Here is an 18,511-nt window from a genome sequence, read left to right on the forward strand (position 1 = left end):
AGCTTTTTGGTCAAAAAACTGAGAGTTGTTTTTTGTTTTGTTTTGTTTTGTTTTTTTTCCACCAGTCGAATCCTTTTTTACTCACCAGGAAGGACGTGGAGGAAAAGGAAGGTGTTTCTGCCCGGTTTCGAACCGGGGACCTTTCGCGTGTTAGGCGAACGTGATAACCACTACACTACAGAAACGCACCCGTGCGGGGTAACCTGCTATAACGCCCTCCGCGGTCTCCTGCACCCCAACACCCGGCCGAGGGGATTAAGGGTTTTTTTTAACCTGTTTTTTCCACGTGTTTCCCCCCAGTTGGCTGTTTTGGGAGGGAAAAACATGTGTGTGTAAGCTCCTGTGCATGCACACGGCTTGTGTGCGGATGGGCAACAGTCAGGTCTCTAAAACAAGGCCCGTAACATCACGCTCACTATGGAAAAAAGGTGAAAAAAATTAATTTTTGCTGCTCAGGATGAGAAATCAGCAGCTGGCACGGCCAAAAGGAGCCGCAGGATTTGGCTGAGCTGGGGAACTCCCTGCTGCAGGGTCTAATGGGGATTCGACGGGTTCAAGGAGAAGAAAAAGGCTTGTTAATGTGATTTTTTTGCATTATCCCTGGTCATAACGGTATTATTTCTGTGCAGTTTCCACCTTCCTGCAACGCTGGTGGTGGTGAGTGTGTGCACACAGCCATACACATGCACTGGACTGCCCTTGATTATTTTTTCTGTGCTTTTGCTTGAGTAACTTCATATTCTTTATTATTCCCTATAGATTACTTGGGAAATAATTAATAGTATATTCCTTTTGGGAAGAAGAGAGGATTATAATGCAACTTGCAGTACCTCTTGCTCATCCTTCTTCAGCAAAGCTGTTAAAATGAGCCAGATTTTTGTGTGTTCCTCTGGGGAAAAGCAAATACTTCTCTCTTATTTCTCTTGCTTACAAACCTCTTGTCCTGACCTTGATTCACCCCAGCTCCTGAACGATTTTTATTTCTAGAGTTACACACAGCAGGAGCTGCTTATTCATGGTTGCTATTAATAATTTTTTTTTTTTTTCCCCCCGTGGGAACTGAGCCAAGATCAGCACAGGAGAGGTAATAGCCCATGAGGGAAAGATCTGGAGCATTTCTGTGTGCTCCAGCATTTCTGGAGCACCCACAGCTCTTGTGCAATGGGAAATGCTGAATTTACGCCGCTGTACACAAACCATGAGATTTATGCAAAAGCGGAGGCCCAGGGAGGCTGCGTGCAGCAGTCGCTTCCTCTTTGTGTGGTTTGGGAGGGTAACAAAAGATATTAGCAGAGAAGGGTTAATTTACAAGTAACAGAGAAGCTCAGACGCCTGTCTGAGCCACGTAATGGCAAAAAGGTCCTGAAACCTGGGGTTTTTTTTCTCCCCGCTGGGGGTTTTCCCAGTGAACTGCCGAGAGCGCTGCAGCTGGAATGGGACTTCAAAAAGCTGTGGAAGGAAGGGGAAAATAAATAAGATACTTAAAATAGATATATTTTTAAATATTATTTAAAACAAACAAACAAACAAACAGAAAAAACACCAAACAGGGAAAATAGAGGAGGAAGGGGGGGAAAATAATAGTAGGGCTCGTCCGGGATTTGAACCCGGGACCTCTCGCACCCAAAGCGAGAATCATACCCCTAGACCAACGAGCCGCGCTGGGAAAAGGTTTCCCGGCCTGGGTGTCGGTGCTCGGAGCGGGTCCGCCCCGGTGCCGGTCCCGGCCAACCCCCGCGGCTCCGCCCGGTCCCGGCGTGGAGGAAAACGATGGCGCTTTTGGGGAGAAGAAAAAAAAAAAGGGCAAAAAAAAAAAATTTTCTGAGGCCCCAGCGAGATTTGAACTCGCGACCCCTGGTTTACAAGACCAGTGCTCTAACCCCTGAGCTATGGAGCCAACACGGTAAGGGAAAACTCGGTGCTGGTGTCCAGGGGGAACCCCGAAATTGACTGCGTTGCGCCAAATCTTTGTCACCTCCCAAAACCCACCCTAGGCACCAGTCTGAGCCAGCTGCACTGAACACAACGACAAAGAGCAGCAGCAAGGAGCATGGCACAACCGGAAACCACCGGTGCATCGTCCACCCCACACCCCTATAACACCAAAAGTTGGGGTTCAGCCCCTATGCTGATCCACTACGAGAGTCAGGGTTCAGCCCTTGGCACCTCCAGCACTTTTTTTTTTTGCAGAAGTTTTGGCTGAAGTACAGGCAGCGAGGAAAGCTCAGTGTTGCTGCTGGAATAACCCAGGTGATGACGCCCATTTCTCCCTCTAAGGCTGTCTAAAGCCAAACGTTGGCTCGGTTTTCATCTTCAGCTTTTTATTGCAGCCCTGATTTGAGGAATATGCAAATGTTGGGTTTGTGCTTAAGAGAAACAGATGTGGGAAAAAAAGCCCACCCCAATATATATGTGTATATATATATATGCTTTCACTTAAATTCTTTCTTTAGCCTTAAATTCCAAGCAGGACAATCCTTCCAACCACAATTCTGATGTTCTCCAGCCTGTTAGCAGTTGGGAATAATAAACAGGAGAAGATGAGCACAGGTAGCACCTTCACATTTTATTTCCAGCACATGGGCTAGGAACAACCTGGGAGGTTTCAAATCTGCTCCAGCGATGTTTTTTGCTTCCCGTGGTTTGCAGAAATAGCATTTCTCACATACAAACAAGACAAACACCAAGTCATGACATAAGAAATACCATGTCTCCTGCTAATACCGTTCTTATTCTAGGGATTTTTATTTATTTATATAATTTCTACCATGGCACAGCTTCAGCAATGGATGGAGCTTGGAAAGTTCAGGCATTTTGCTCACCTGTTCACAGCTTGGCCTTTATAAGAGTGGCTGCAGCTTTAAATAATGGGAATTTAAAGCCAAATTCATTTAAAAGAAAAAAAAAGTAGACTCTCAGGGTAGGAAACAACCTACCAGCTGAAAACAGAGATGTTCATGCCTAAACCAGTCACCCCCAGATCTTTTTATGACTAATGGCATCTTAAATTCACCTGATCCTGCATTAATACATCTCATAGGAGATGGATCATGCTTCATCTCCAGGAGCTACTGGCCAGATTTCCATTATTTGGGACAGAGCTAAGGGCTCAGCTGTGCACAGAGAAAACCTTCAACGATGCATGGGAAGAAACACCTGTAAACCTGAAAAAAAAAGTACCTCTTCACCAAGTTAGCAACATAAAGATGTTTTCTTATGGATTCATTCCACTTCTGGTCTGTTTGGGTTTTGATGTCACCCTTTGCACGAGTCTAAGGTGGCCTTTGATAGATCACACACCTTCACAACCAAGGGCACAAGCTGGTGGACGCAATTGAAGGTGTTTAGGGCAACCACCCTTCTGCACACACAGGATCTGCATGCCCTAGGAGAGGACTACAGCGTCTTCATTTTATTCTGCTGCTGTGACATGGATTTACTGCAGAGAAGGGCTTTAAAAACCCTAAAACGTAGGCAATGCACTTGCTCAACCCACAGTTTCTTGGCACTGGAGTTGACCAGGGTTTTGCCAGTAGGTTTAAGCACATATGAAGATCAGCTATGCACAGAAATGTCTTTTTCTCATCTTAGAACTGGCCAGGAAATGTTGTTCTTGATTAAAAAAAAGCTTTCCCCCTCCCCCATATTTCCTAAAGAGGTTTAACATGTTTTCTAGAAAAGGTTAAAAAGCCAAGCAACAATGCCCAAAACCAGAAACCATATTTTTTATCACTTCAGACAACAATACACTTATTACTTTTTAAAGGCTCCTTTGTTTTGGCAAAAGCAACAGTGAACAAAGCAAGCCGCGTGCTAAACATTTGCTGTCTTGGCAAAGAGTGAGGATTTCCAGAAAAAGAAAACAGAAGACAAAGGTAAACAGGTGATTTTGCTGAGAACTGAGCAGTAAAGAGAGCCTGAGGAAATACAAGATTCAGCACCCGAGGTCTACATTAGTGTGGGCAAAGCGGGACAGCCTTGAGGGGTTGTTTTGAAAACAAAATCTTCTACATGGAGGGGACTTCAGGAGGAGTTACACAGGAGCACCAAAATTCAGAAACACAGGTCTTGCTCACATCCAGTAGGACAAACACACCTGAACAACATTAGCATTTGTTGCTTCACCAAAAAAAAAAAAAGCACCTTTCAGCCTTTTCCAGAGTAGCAGCGATACCTCCCTCCTGCCCAGAGGAGCCACAGACAGAGAACTGAAGCACAGAGCACTTACACGAGCTAATGGAGAGGGCAACCAAAAGCCCACAGCATTTATTCAGCCCCAGCTTGACTCCAACATGGGTCAGATCTTGGTGGCCATGTGGTTTAGATCACCTGGGACAGCTCAGACCACCATCTCAAAAATAGCTTTTGGAGTGCAATTGTTATCCCAGATTTTAGGAGCACCAGCTGGAATAAGTAACCAGGCACCCACCCTTCATCGAGGACCTTTCTTCTCAGCAGGAGCAAGAGAGAAAGAGACAGAAACCCCAGCTGAGACCCTTATAACCACTCACACAGCCCAGCAGGAGGGTGTGAGCATTCTCACTGAGCATCCTGACCCACGGAAATCCAATCACTCCCCAGGAGCAGTTAATAGATCTAATTACCTCCTCCTAAATCTTGTAGGAGTGAAGGCACCTGTGAGCAGGGCAGGATTTCCACTTTTGGCACAGAGGTGGCACCTACAGTTTGTTGGGAGCAACAGCATAATAAAAGATGGGAAATTCCCCATTAAATTCACTTCAGGAGGAGCAAAACTTTCTAATTTAATTTGCCTCAATCAAATAGAAAGGAGCTTTGCCTATTCTGGCTTTGGATGGATGTCCAAAGTGCTCTGCTTGGTGTCACTCCCTTCACCTTTCCCACAGGACATTTATCCACTAAACATTTCATTTTTAAGTCATTGACACTTCTGAAGGGGTGGAAGGTCCACTCCAAAACTTCCCACTAGCTCTAATATTGATCCTTAGACCCACACAAGACAAGAAAAACACCTGTCCATTATCAGACTTGGAGCCACAAACCAACTACCAGTGGTTTCCTTCTCGCTGAAGAGGTGAGTTGGTTCAGACATGGGTTTAAGATGGTGACCACAACCTTCTGGGGATCGCTGATGACTTCAGTAGCTGCTCTCTGTTTTAAGCTGATCTGAAGACCCTCCTTGTGATATTTTTCCCTGACTACCTGGTTACCCATCTATCAGCTATCTGCCTGCCTATGTACCAAGGAACCAGGCTGCATGGTTGATTTGGGAGTCTCTTGTGCTCATCACTGCTGTCCAGGCACCATCCAGTGAAGACCACGGAGACAGGTCCTCAGCGAAGCCCATGAGAAGTCTCAGGGACACAGTTTGATGTAGGTAACAGTGGAACAGACCGAAAAGAGAGGGAACACCTTCTCCTGGAAGGCAACGTTGAAGGTGAAGATGTGCTGCATGTTGTCAGCGTTGTAGAAGGACACTTCTTCCCCTTCATAATCCAGATACACCCTAACCTTATTGAGTTTCTGGCTGAGGCACAGCGGAGTGCGTTGGGGCGAGGTGACCGCCCAGTAGCGACCTCCATTTTGCTGAACCGCCCAGATCCCTTCTTCGGGGGAAAACTGCGTCAGACCTTTCCTCCTGACGGACTCCTTGGCCACCCCGAAGGCCCAACCATCCGAGGCCCCCACCTCCACTTCCCAGTAATGTCTTCCTGACTTGAAGCCCGTGGTAGCCAGCACCCGAGAATTCGTGTCGAATCTCTTGGGGTTGTCGGGCAGCTCCTGTTTCCTACAGCCCATCCTCACGCTCTTGAGGTCTGCAGAGAGGATGAGGAGGTGGTTTGCTGAATCGGGGTCCAGGGTCAGGTCCTCTGTTGATGACAGCAGTGACAGTAACTCAATAAGAATTTTAGCAATTAAAAGCCCAAGCTGGGGATGTTTTTATCAGTTGCTGAACCACATCGCAACCTCAATAATTGCTCCTCTTCAGCTCCCTGGACAGCCTGTGGTGAAGGAAAGCCAAGTTCAGAGATTGGCTTGGCTTTGAGGTGCTTGAGATGCCTCCTCTCACCATTGACTCTGCAGGAAGCCTGGAGGCTTGGGGCTAATTTTAAGAGGAGTAATTTTAGATGTTAACAAATATGCTGCTTCTCTCTACCAGCACACAGAGACAAGCTATGTGTGTGAGAAACTTGGAGGTGGGTGAGGAAGGTCCCAGTTAAAGATATGGGATGACCATCTACCTCACCTTTTCACATCCTCACTAGGGGTTAGGCCCCACCAGCTGAGGGTGAAGAACAACACGGCAAAGCAAATCATGGTAAATGAGGACCAAGATCTGGTTCAAGATGTCCTAGAGGGAGACCTACAAATGCATTGTAGTCTTTGGCTCTTTGATCAGCTCATGATCCTTCAGTAATGCCACCAGGCAGCACCCCTCAAATACTGACTGGGGGGACTCATCTGTCCTCCCACGTTGACACCCCAATTCCCTTCATGGGAGGGCAAAACTCATGCTGCTGCTGCTAAGAAATGGGGTAACAACAACATAAGGACATTAGGAGCAAAGAACACAATAAAACCACATGCAAATGATTAGCAATTATATACAGTAAAAATGGACCTTAGAATGAGACTTTTTTCCCAAAGAAATTGATAATTTTTGTTTCTTGTTTTTGTTTCTGGCTCAACTAATGTACAACACACAAGACAGGGTATGCACGCCCCTCAGATGATAAATTGCTGAGTATCTGTCTCCAAACTACCCCGTGATGACAAGTCCTCGTGGAAAGCCATGACCTAAGGGCATCTTTACACACCAGATCACATCTGGACAGCCCAAAAGAAAACGCATGTAGATGAACTTTGATACTAACATCTTTTCCCCTTCCAAAATCAGGCTCAAAGGAAACAGCAAACACGTTAGTGACCTCAAATTGTGGTTGTAGTCAGCAAAGTTGCCATGAATGAATGAGGCCCTTTGGGGGAATCTAAGATGGGACCTTAGGAGCCGGAATGTGTTGGATCCCGCACCAGAGTTTATTTAGCTAAAGGTCTTTATGCTCTTTCAAAATCCATAGATTTGGGCCTGAAAATTGCATAGGAAGTCCAAAAAGACTCATGATGGGATTGAAAGCTTCATGGTGTTTCACAAGGGTTGGCAAAGTGATAGCAACCACAGGAAAGGGTAGGTCCTTTTTTCCTTCAAAACTTAAGCACCAGGTTTCTCCCCAAAACTGGGAGATTGGCTTTAAGATAACATCTCCTGCATTTTGCACTATTATATCAGACCAAGAGATAGGTGCTTTCAAAGTGTCCATTAGCAAAAGCTAGGGAAAATGGATTAGATCAGCAAATTTCCTTGATGCCAATCTTTTCTTTAAAAGGTGTTTTCCTTCCTTCCTCTTGTATCTCCAGCTGCTGGAGCCATTAGAATTTGGGTTTGAGCTTCAACTCAGCTGCAGGGGCTGTGAATTATGATTTGGCTTGATTTTAAAAAAATAATATGACTCCAGGAGCTCATATAAAAACAATAAAAATAAGAGCATTCAAAGCTCTTGGAAAAGATGAACTAAGGCAGTCAGAGGAGTGGGATTCAACAACTGCTACGAGGTTTTGGCTGGTCCCTTCTTCATCCCTTGATCCCCCAGCTCTCTGCAGCATGAGCTGTGGCCCAACCTGCTTTCAGAGGGTTTGCTGGTATAATGCACCAGCCGAGTTATACCTCTACACATGCACACACACCACCATGGACATGCAGGGAGGGTCGCTTTGCCATTTTGCTTTTAAATGGTGGTCATCAGCCTTTCTTCTTTTGCTTTGCCAACCCCTTGGCATTTTCCAGAGGTGTCTGGGGATGTTTGTGAGCAGAGTCTGGCCCCTCTAAGCTGGATGGTCCTTGGAAAGGATCCAACCCATAGCTTGTCCTCCTCTGCCTTCGCCAAGGGGTTTGCAAATGCTGAAGACCACCACCTTAAAAGCAAGAATAAGCTTTCTCTTCTGAAAGAGGGCTTTGCTTTGCTGGGGTAACTCTGGCTGCTCTGGGCATGGCTATGCAACCTTCACATCAAGGGAGCTGGAGGATGGGGGCAGATTTTAACAGCTTCTGCTCATGCCTTGCACCCACCGCAGTGCAAGGTCAGAGGGATCAGGCTGGTGTCAGAACCACTGCAGAGCCCATCACTGGGGTTTCCCGGCTCATTGGTATTCCCCTGTGCTCACCGCCACTGCTGAAGCAAAGCAGAGGCTCATCCAGCATGGAAAGAGTCCATCTGGGCTGTTTTTGCTGGTTGCAAATTCATGACCTCTCATGTGAACTCGCTCCTTCGCCAACCCAGGAGAGAGCTGGTGAGCAAGTCTTCTCCAGCATGGCATGATCTGAAAGCAACCGCCTGCCCACAGCCATGATTTCAACAGCTTTCCACCAAATTTAAGTCATCTGACTTTGCACTGGAGCAGATTATGGGCACACTCTCCATCCCAAACCCTGGTGGAAATAGAAGCCCAACCACGGGCCACAGAGGAAATCTGGCAGACTTAAAGCAGGGTGTGGCTTGAAAGGGTATGAATCCATTTTTGGGTTCAAGTATCTGTTCTTTCTGTTCCGCACTGTAGTTTTGTTAAGTGTAAACAGGCAGAAAGGACCTAGCTTAGCTGTCAGATCCCCGGCGTCAGCTAGAAAAATCGTCTTTTGTCTCTTGAACTGAGCAGGCTGGATCTGGAAATCATCGAGAGAGAAGAAATTAAAAAAAAAAAAAGAAATCTAGAGTGCCTTTTTTCTTTTTATCCCCCTCTCTTTGGCTTTGCAAAACCAGCTTTGCAAATTACAACCACAATTTAAAGTCTTTGCTCCAGGGCGCTACGTCTTAAATATTTTCCTTTTACCTTTTTCACCTCTTCCCAGTTCATCTTGCAGGTTTTCTGAAAAGAAGAGACAAGCAAGTAAATGGCAACACCGAGAGAGCCAGAGGGAACCACAAAATCTCCTTTATGGGGACGTTTACACCCACACCACATTGCCAAAGTGCCGTCTTTGCCGATGTGGGACTCGACAGGCAGCAAGAGCTGAGGATGGAGCAATGCCAGCTCCCACCAGCTTGTGCAATGGGGACAAGCAACAGGGAAAATTCCTGCTAAATATTTTTTAATTTTTATCAAAAAAAGCCTTAAAAAAAAAAAAAAGCTTCTTGACATCAAGAGAACAAAGGATTTATTTAAGCCTTATTTATCGTGCCCTGCCATATTTTGTTCTCCTCGTTGTATGATGAGTTTCAAACTTCTGGTATAATACTTGAAGCCTATTATTGCTCCAGGGCATAGTTTGCATTTAGGGATTTCCCCTTCCAGGTCCGCTTTCTGGTGCTTGCTTCCCTTCCAAATCCCTCAGCACCATCTCGTGGCTTTGCTGCGTTGCTGCAAGGGGTTGGTTTTTAAAATGCAAAGCTTGACTATCCCGGCCTCAAACTATTCGAGATGTGAAAATTGCAGGCTTTATTGCACTAAAATCGATGTGCCAGATTCAGGTTTTTCCCTCTTTAAAAAAATCCTGCATCTCCTTCACTGGCAGCCTGGCAGGGTGAGTCTCCTCCTGTTCATGCGTATCTCCAGAAGTCCTTTCCGACATAATTTATTCTCCTATTTCGGTACTGCTGGCCAGGCATGTGCTAAGGGACCTTGAGACATCCACAGCATCCCCAGCACTCCTCATCCATTTTTCCCCGACGCCTGCTAAAGGCCAGGCCTATTTTAAACCCCCCGGTTTCGTTTCCACGTACCTCTGAATTTCTTTAAGACTTTCTCAAGGACGACGGTCTTGAGGGAGAAATTGCAGATGTGCATTTTCATATCTGTGCATACTGGCACAGGCTTCTGGCACTTTACGTCATCACTTCTGCAAAGAAAAAAGTAAAACCAATAAGGAAATCATTGCTATTCCCCTCCTTTCTTTTTCATTTGCAGTTGGCATTGTGCAATGCTCCCACCCCACCCCACCAGCAGTCTGCCCAAGTGCTCAACACTGCATTGCAAATATCACACATGGATTTCCACCTGCCTGGGCTGAGGACACCAGGATTTACACATGAACTTTAAAAACCCCCTCGACTGGTTGTTGGAAAGGGTATCTGTGCTGGGTTACCCCCACTCAGCTGCTCCTGCTGCAGCTTAAATTTCATTTTTGCAGCTTAAGTGGTGACTAAACCATTGCCCTCGGTGAACTGCGTATTGGGCAAATAAGATGACTTGGGGTTTCTGGTCTCACTTGACCATTGAAGAAACTGCCTGGTAGGAAAAGACTTTCTGATAATGCTAAGTTTTCCAAGAAGTTGGAAGACACCCAGGGCTTGCACCAAGTAGGAGACAAGCTCTGTCTACCCCAGTGCCTCCCTGGGCATCTGGACTGCAAACACTGACCTTTAAACAGTGCTGATGGGGGAAAAAAGCATGAAAGAAGGGAAGAAGCAATGCTCCATACCTGCTTATGATGTTCATTACATCCTAGAAAGGAAAAAGAGAGACCGGGTGAAATCCCTGTGTAACCTGTATTACGTCTCCCCTGGCTCAGACAGCACAAAAGCAATTCCCTTTCATCTAACCCAACCAGGATGTCCATGCCTTATGGCTGCAACGATGAGGCATGGATCCGTGCCTCAGATGTTTGCGTTCAGCTTTGGAAGGCCACAGTCCCACCAAATCCCACCCAAATGTCTGCAGCAACTGAAGACCCAGCTGCTTCTGGGGGGAACCAAGCCTCCCAAATGCTCCTGTGTACAATACTCCAGCTTTATGCCCATAGAATCATGATGTGGTTTAGGTTGGAAGGTGCCTTTGGAGGTCTCTCATCCAACCCATTGCTCAAAGCATGCCAGCTTGCCCAGGGTCTTGCCCAGGTGAGTTGGGAGTATCTTCTAGGGTGGTGACCACAAAAATTCTCTGTTTCCTGTTCCATTATTTGACCATTGTTGTTGTGAACCCAGGTGTAGGCATCTAGCAGCCTTTGAGATGCTCTAAGGATCTCTCTGCTGGCCTCCCACTTCTGAGAAGGTCCTATCAACCTGTCCCATGCAAAGTCTTGAGATACAGAAAACACCTGCAAGTATCCACCTGCCTAAGAGCCAAAGGGACATCATCTGCCATAACTTGGCCACCTAGAAAGCTGTCATTAAACTTCCACATCATGATATCTGGACTTCCATGGTCTAGTCACCACCAAGAAGAGTTTAGGGTGCCTCTAACAGGTGATTCATCCCACCCTGGCATGCATGTCCCGACAGTAGAAATGATTTGCCCTTAGGAAGGGTGAATTATGGAGGTAAATTATAGGTTAAAATACCCTTAATAACTAGTTGCTACGTGGCAAAAGCTCAGTGAGATGAAACCCATGCTTAGTCCAATCCATGCCACTATTTGTCCTTTCTGATGACTTTAAAATAATGTAAAGAAGGGCATAAACCGTAGCGAGTATGTTGGACGTGATTCAAAGGCAACACAAAGCCATACCCATCTCCCAGGGAACGGAAAAGGACTCTGGAGCTGGCTAAGGATTTCCAACGTGGCCTTTTAAAAAAATATTACCTATTGTTACAGGATAATTTTTGCTTGCATTGGTGAGGGCTGAGCAAAGACCACGTGAAATGAGTTTTCACCCATAGCCAAGTACTGAAACCATCTGTAAATATTTACAGTGCTTTCAATGCTGCCTGGGAGGGAATTTAACCCTGCAGATCTGTGTGCACCAGAAGCTCAATCTACTTAGTTTAATCAAAACATCGTCAATTAAAAGAAGGTCCCCCATTCGCCTTTTGCCATTCAGTGGGGGTCAGGACTGCTTGATTTTGGGATGGGCAGCTCAGGTTTGTTTTTCAAACCCCACTTCATGTGCGAAGGAGAGTTTGGGTAACAGGGAGGGCTGGATTGGCTCCAGCTTCTTTCTTTGCAATGCAATCAATACCTGGACTCCATCTGCTCTCTCCCTCATACTTTCCGGCTTGGTTAATAGCTCATTTTGACCTGAAAACCCGGCTCTGCTTTCAGGTCCCGGCCAACTTTCTGAAGCCAGGACTCCACTGCGAAAATTGGCAAGGAGCCGTGTCCTGCTGAGACCGGCTCCATGTGCCTCTATACTCAACTCCATCCCAAGCCCTCACCAAAGCCTTTAAGCTGGAGAAGTGGACATCTGTGACTTGGCATGCCACAAACATTCAGCGTTGCAAACCCATCAAGACCTGGATTTGCAAGAGGAGTTGCTTGGTTAAGGATCTAGCCAGCACCGCTGTGGTGGCTCTTCATGCAAGGTCTAATTCAGCTCGAATGCCTTGAAACAGGAATTTATGTGTGCTAGAAAGGCCCAGACAAATTCATGGAAGAAAAATTTATCAGAGGCTTTTAAATATGAAGAGCACATCTCTGTTTCATGATGTTCCTGAGCCAGAGATAGTTGCTGTGTGTTATTGCCGGCATAGCAGAGCTCGGGGCACTCAGACACTGCCATGCACCATCTGTTTATTAAAGGTGGGGTAAAAAACCTGACATTTATCCTCCAAACACCTCTACAGGATCCAGAAACACATTAAAAAAGAATGAAGAAGGGTCATGACTCAGATCTGAAGGCTTATTTCATAGCAAGCGTCTCACCTTGAGGAACTCAAGCATGGGCTGCTGGATTTTCTCCTCCAGCTCCGTGATGAGCTTGTTGAGGAGCGTGATCTCCTTGGAGAGGTCAGTGATGTTCTCGTTCTGCCTCTTGGCAATGTTCTTCTCCATCTTCTCCAGCTGCCCCAGGAGGATGTGCTCCTGGTCATGTAGGAACTGCCGCAGCCTCTCGAACTCCAAGAGCAGCTTCTGCCGCTCGTTCTCAATTGTTTTCTGGGAATGACATGCAGTAAAAAGGGTTTTAAGCTGGTGCAATAATTTTGGGGTGGAGAGGGGCCACCTGGTGAATTTGGAGCAACTGCCAGTGTCATTGCTGCTGCATGCTGGCTTGCTTGTGAGACTGGGTGCCTTCAGTTGGGGAGGGGTGAGGAGACATTGCCTGGACGCCTTGAAAAGGCGTGGGGGATGGGACAGCAAAGGCCATGGGCAGTTACTCCACAAACAACTGTTATCTTCATTTTCCTCCATGCATCCCAACCTGGACCCTTGTCCCCACCACCCCAGAGCACTGCATTGCGGGCACGCACCAAGAGCTCCTGGGTTTTCTTATCATCGTTCACTTTAAATTCCAGTAGCTCTTGCCTCTCCTTTTTCAGGAAATCCAAGCGTCCCTGGATTTTCTCCTAGGAACAAAGAAAGAAGATATTACTGGCTTTTCTTTCTTTCTTTTGCTGCATTTGATTTCTTTTGCTGCATTATTCTGCCTGTGCACGGATTGTTCTTGCAGCCGTGCAAACACAAGCAGGTTTGCAAGAAAAATTCCAGGGCACTCTCACTGGCTGAACACGCTGGCTCAGCTCTGCCCACGCTCACCCAGACACCCACGTTTGCAACCCCCCAAGGACTGCCACAAGCTCACATGCGTGCAGCAAACACAAAGAAAGGAGATGGAGGATGCCAGGGGAGGGTACATGCACTGTTTTCATCGGCTGCTGCTACCACCTCCCCCGCCTTTGGTCTTGGCACAAGCAAAACTCAGCCTGGCTTTAATCAACTTCTGTTCATCTTTGGATGCCTGCCCAGACCTAAAATAGATGTGGGTCTTTGCTCCGTCGGCTGTTACCCTACCGATAAGGTGGTTGCCTGCAGGTAGTGTTTGCAGCATGATGCTCACATGGCTCAAACCCAGGGCTTTTGCAGGAGCTTGCACAGGAGAAACTCTGTCTCACAGCCTCCTGGCTGCCCTGTGTTTAATCCCATGCTTTCCCCAGCTGCAGAGATGATGTGAGTGCATGAGATGGTTTTGCATATCTGGAAAGGAGACGGGTTTTTCAGGTCTTTGGAAAGCTAGAAAGCAGCAACCGGCTCTTTGCAGGGCAGTTGAGCACGAGGCTGAGCATGGGAAAGCCAGGTGACCGCGCGGGGACTCGAGTGAGCGCAAACACACGGCACAATGCATACCACCAGGAGGCAGAAAGACCTGGGGGGTCTTCCTCAGGGAGGACAGACAGACAGACAGACAGGTACCTTGTACTCCTCGGATGCCTCATCAACGGGTACCACGGCATGTGGCCGGTGCTCCCGGGACCTGTCGCACACCACGCAGATGGTTCTCCGGTCGTCCTTGCAGTAGAGTTTCAGGGCTTCCCTGTGCTTTGCGCAGAGCCCGTCCTCCTCGGCACCCTTGGCCCCACGGAGGGTGAACTGGCTGATGATCTCAGACATGTTCGCCAGCTGTCGGTTGGGTCTGAAGCTCTTCTGTTGGAAGACCTCTCGGCACTGTGGACAGGGGAAGTCCATCTCTAGGTCCTTCCAACTCTTGATGATGCACGCCCGGCAGAAGTTGTGCCCGCACTCGATGGACACGGGGTCTTTGAAGAACTCCAGGCAGACAGAGCAAGTGGCTTCATCCTGGAGATTGCTGGGCAGAAACACCGCCGCCATGGCCTCTCTCCTGCGGGCAAGGACTGATTTCACCGGGGCTGGACGCGGAACATGAATGCTTGGCATCCAGCCCCAAATGGGCGTTCCTCTTCCAGGAACAAGCCCGCTGCCCGAGGTCACTTCTGCAGTGTCTGGTTTCTTTAAACTGGTAACAAAAACCTCAGCATTAGGGGACAACGCATAGGTGGAAGAAAAAGAAAGCAAGAAGGTCCATGCCCTTTGCTGCCCCACAAATCCTGGGATCCTTGTCTTTTTTTTTTTTTCCCCCCACAGGAGGGAGGTGGGAAAAGGGAAATCATTTGGGATACGGCCACCAGATCCAGGTCTCATTGCTTTTTTGGCCGACCTGGTGCTAAATGCAAGATCTGAGTCCCCAGGCTTGTGTTTAACAGCTGCTCTAGGCTCTGATCCAGGTAACCATCTGAGCTCTCGTTAAGGACCCATTTTGCCCTGGAAGCTTCAGCTGGGGACTCAAATGACTTGGTTGAGCTCCAGAGCTCAATAGGGGCCATAAAAAGCAACAGGAGAAAGGGAATACACATGGATGCAAAGTCCATATCAAGATCTGGGGGTGAGTTTCCCAAATCCATAAAGATTAACCTCTGGATTGGAGTCCTGCGTCTCAAAAACACTTTTTGCTTTCCAAGAACATTTTGTGCAGCTTTAGAGATCTTGCATCAAATGGGAATGATAATTAATATATGAGAACCTTCCTTGGCTGAGGTTTGTCTATAATATGGTTGTCTCCACCTGAGCAGCTCACCAAAGCTCTTGTTATGGAGAACAGAGATAAAAGTGAGTGACAGTCACCTAGTTACTGGGGGGGGCAGGGGTCACATTACCATCAACAGAGAAACGTAGGCATTTCTGGAGAGTGATTCATCTTCCCCTAATGAGGACCTGAAAACAGATCAAGTGATCCTATCCATAAATGCTGTTTCAAAGTCAGCCCAGTTGATCTGACATCTCCAAGTTGAGATCTTTCCCTTGGAGACATCCAGAGCTAAGAGAAGATGAATCCCAACCCCAGAGGTTGTACTGGAGGAGTTATATTAGCAAAACTAGTCTTAGTCTCCTGATGCCAGGGGTTTACAAAGGGTTTCTGATTTGTAGTAGGGGTTGTGTTCATCCTGATACCTTTGCAGCTGGGGAAGAACACTGAGGAGGGGTACCCATCCTCCCCTTGAATATCTCTTGTAACTTTAGAACTTTTCTGGCATTTGCATTTTCTAGAATCTGCTACACAGGAGCGTCAGACTTCAGGCATGCATTTACTGCTAATCCAGACTTGCTCTGGATTTGGGACTAGCAATGAGTGTTTTCAGGTCAGTTTAAATACAATCCTGGGCTTGGAAAGGAATCCTTCACCTTCTCACAGGAAAATAAAATCTGAATACAAGTGCTTGCTATGACCCACATTAGTATGTGATTGGAAATAACACAGAACAAATGACTCAGGCAAATAGCAGAATATATATATTTATATGTATATATTCACACACAGACTCATATATATAGGTGCATATATGTGTACACACATATATCCCTATATATACAATACATATCCATTTATATGTACACAGTTCCCTACAGAAAAGGAATTTTTCTGCAGACCACCATTTCCACCTCTGTGCATATTTATCTACCTACCCTTGCTCATATACATTGATATATATTTATACACACATCCCCCACTCCCTGTGGAAGGGAAATTGCTTTCACTTCCACTTTCCATTTCTCTTGACCTGTAAATAAACACAAACTATATATTTTTCTAATGTCGTGCATATATTTTTCATCACATCTCTGCAGAAAGGAAAAGGTGGTGGCCTGTGAGCTGGAGAGAAATCCATATGCTAACCAGAGGTGCATAAATAGCAAAGAAAAAGAGTGAGACACCTCAACAGAAACAATGGGCAGCCCAGTGGGAGAAGCAGGAGAACAAGGTGCCTACAGGTAAAAAAGGACAGACGACCTCTGGACAGACGGACAAGTGCATCCCACTGCCCTCCCTATGCCCCCAGCTGACCCCACGTACCTCGGAGCAGAGGTGTAGGAAAGGGTCATCCTCCCGAATCGCCCAACCTTTTGCATTGGGAGGGTGCTAGTGGGAGGCAGGTGGGGGACAAGCCTGGTGGCCGACGGGTCCCAGTGGGATGCAGCCCGTGGCAGTCGCTCCACCATGCTCTGACGAAGGAAACCAGCCCGAGTCCTGGATGCCTCTGACATTTCAGTGCCGCTCAAGCTCCTGCTCCTTCCCAGCCCTCGGTTGCCCCATTTGTCCCCTCTGTCACCCCCCGCCCCATCTCACTTACCATTCCTTCCCCTCCCCCATTGCATCTATCCTGGGCACCCACCGATCTCCTTCCCTCCTTCTCCTCTCCAGCCACCCTGTCTCTGCTCTCCTTCCCTGTGCCAAAGCTTTTTTCCCCTGCCCAGAGCCAGGATCACATTTCCAGCACCTCCCTCCACCTGTCTCCCAGCCGAGATGTTCTCTACAGGGTCTCTGCAGCCCTTTAACCCTCTCCAATGCCCCATCTTTCCCTCCAGAAGAGCTGGGGCTCAGGAAGGAGCGAAGCTTTTCATCCCTCCTCCAAAGCCATCAATGAATGATTCATCTTCCAGCTCATATTTGGGTCAGCAACATTCAAAGAAGGGCAAAAACATCTCCCACCTACCATGGGTGGCTTGTTTAGGTAAGAAGAGGTTGGGACATCCAAAACAAAGCGGGGCAGGGGACAGAATTCAACCCCAATAACATGGTTTCTTGCAGGACTGGCTTTTGGTACAAAACCAACCTGGGACTGATTGTCCTTTGAGGTCTTGTCCTATGTTAGGTGAGTCCAAGCATGTTCAGGCTCTTGTGCCTGTGCTTCCAGGTAGGACATGTGCAAGCAGTCACTGTCCTGCACTGGAGTTCCCCCTGGTTACCCCAAAACTGGACCCAGCTACAAGGCTGGATGGACAGAGATTCGGGCTCAGTCTCAAGGCTGGAAGTGGTCTCCTCCAAACTTCTCATTCCAGAAAGGATGGAAGTTGAACCTGGCTCCAGAAGACACCTGTATCCACACAATGAAGAAGCCCCTACAGCCCCAAGCCACATAGGAATCTCTGCAGCCATCAGCCTATCTGCAAAACAAACTCCTCAGGGGGTAATAATCAAAAGGAACATCCCTCTGCTGCGCAGTGCAGTGGACAGGATTTTTTATCCTCATTAAAAAATATGATCTGTCATTTAGATAAATAACTTCTTGCAGCACTACACTCCCCAGCTACAAATGCCTCGGACAAAATAAACCCTCTTTTCCTCCCATCCCCCCCCCCCGCCCCGTGCTGCAATAAGACAGAAAAAGTCCAAAATAGCCATTTTCCTAGATCAGACAGTGACGACAGCAGAATCTCCATCTCTACATGATTCCCACACTTCATGCTCATAGTTTCTCCTCCCACCATAGATGTTTTGCCCTCAAAGATATGGGTAAGGCTAAAAAAAAGCCCATTTATTTCAAAACTGCCTATAATGCATTGCCCTCTCCTGTTCGGGGGCTTTGGGCTGCAGGCAGCAACTACAAGTGTCCTGAACTGATCAAGTTGTTCCTTTAGGTTTCATCTGAAGTCAACTGCAGGAGTTTGGGACCTCCTGAAGGACCATTTATTGTCCACATTAGATGGATGACTCAACTTCCGTTGACCAGTAAGGGAATTTTGGGTTAGCACGGGTGAAATGAATACCTAATATCTATTAGATATACATGTCCTTTATTTCTCTTGGCTTCCAGCAACTCCCCGATGCTCTCCTTTGCAACCCTTGGTGAAAAGTTCCCAGCAAAAAAAGTTGCCAGCCATGCACTGTAGAAAAAAAATGGGATGCAACCAGGGGAAAGCACCTTGGCTTGCCCTTGGAGTTTTAGTAGCAGGATTATGTTCAGGGCCACAAGCTGCTTCCAGACCACCAGGAATGCCGAGTCTGAAGAGCTGTTAATAGGACCGTCTGTTTGGA

The 18,511-nt window shown here is 47.2% G+C and overlaps 1 protein-coding gene and 3 non-coding genes across 4 annotated transcripts; all 4 read right to left on the bottom strand.

Moving 5' to 3' along the window:
- Positions 1-112: 112 nt before the first annotated feature.
- TRNAV-AAC (transfer RNA valine (anticodon AAC)) lies at positions 113-185 on the bottom strand. The gene has a single exon. It is a non-coding gene; the product is annotated as a tRNA-Val (tRNA).
- A 1,401-nt stretch (positions 186-1,586) lies between these two features.
- TRNAP-UGG (transfer RNA proline (anticodon UGG)) lies at positions 1,587-1,658 on the bottom strand. Its single transcript has one exon. It is a non-coding gene; the product is annotated as a tRNA-Pro (tRNA).
- Positions 1,659-1,824: 166 nt separating this feature from the next.
- On the bottom strand, positions 1,825-1,897 carry TRNAT-UGU (transfer RNA threonine (anticodon UGU)). Its single transcript has one exon. It is a non-coding gene; the product is annotated as a tRNA-Thr (tRNA).
- Positions 1,898-5,020: 3,123 nt separating this feature from the next.
- On the bottom strand, positions 5,021-14,526 carry LOC140644861 (E3 ubiquitin-protein ligase TRIM7-like). The gene is made up of 7 exons (XM_072848023.1): positions 14,095-14,526; positions 13,155-13,250; positions 12,610-12,840; positions 10,451-10,473; positions 9,753-9,868; positions 8,863-8,898; positions 5,021-5,849 (listed from the first exon to the last, which is right to left on the bottom strand). The coding sequence occupies exons 1-7, from the start codon at positions 14,509-14,511 to the stop codon at positions 5,335-5,337; spliced, it is 1,434 nt and encodes a 477-aa protein (XP_072704124.1). The 5' UTR covers positions 14,512-14,526; the 3' UTR covers positions 5,021-5,334.
- Positions 14,527-18,511: the final 3,985 nt, after the last annotated feature.

Source organism: Ciconia boyciana, chromosome 29 (assembly GCF_034638445.1).
Source record: "Ciconia boyciana chromosome 29, ASM3463844v1, whole genome shotgun sequence".
Classification (NCBI taxonomy): Eukaryota; Metazoa; Chordata; class Aves; order Ciconiiformes; family Ciconiidae; genus Ciconia; species Ciconia boyciana.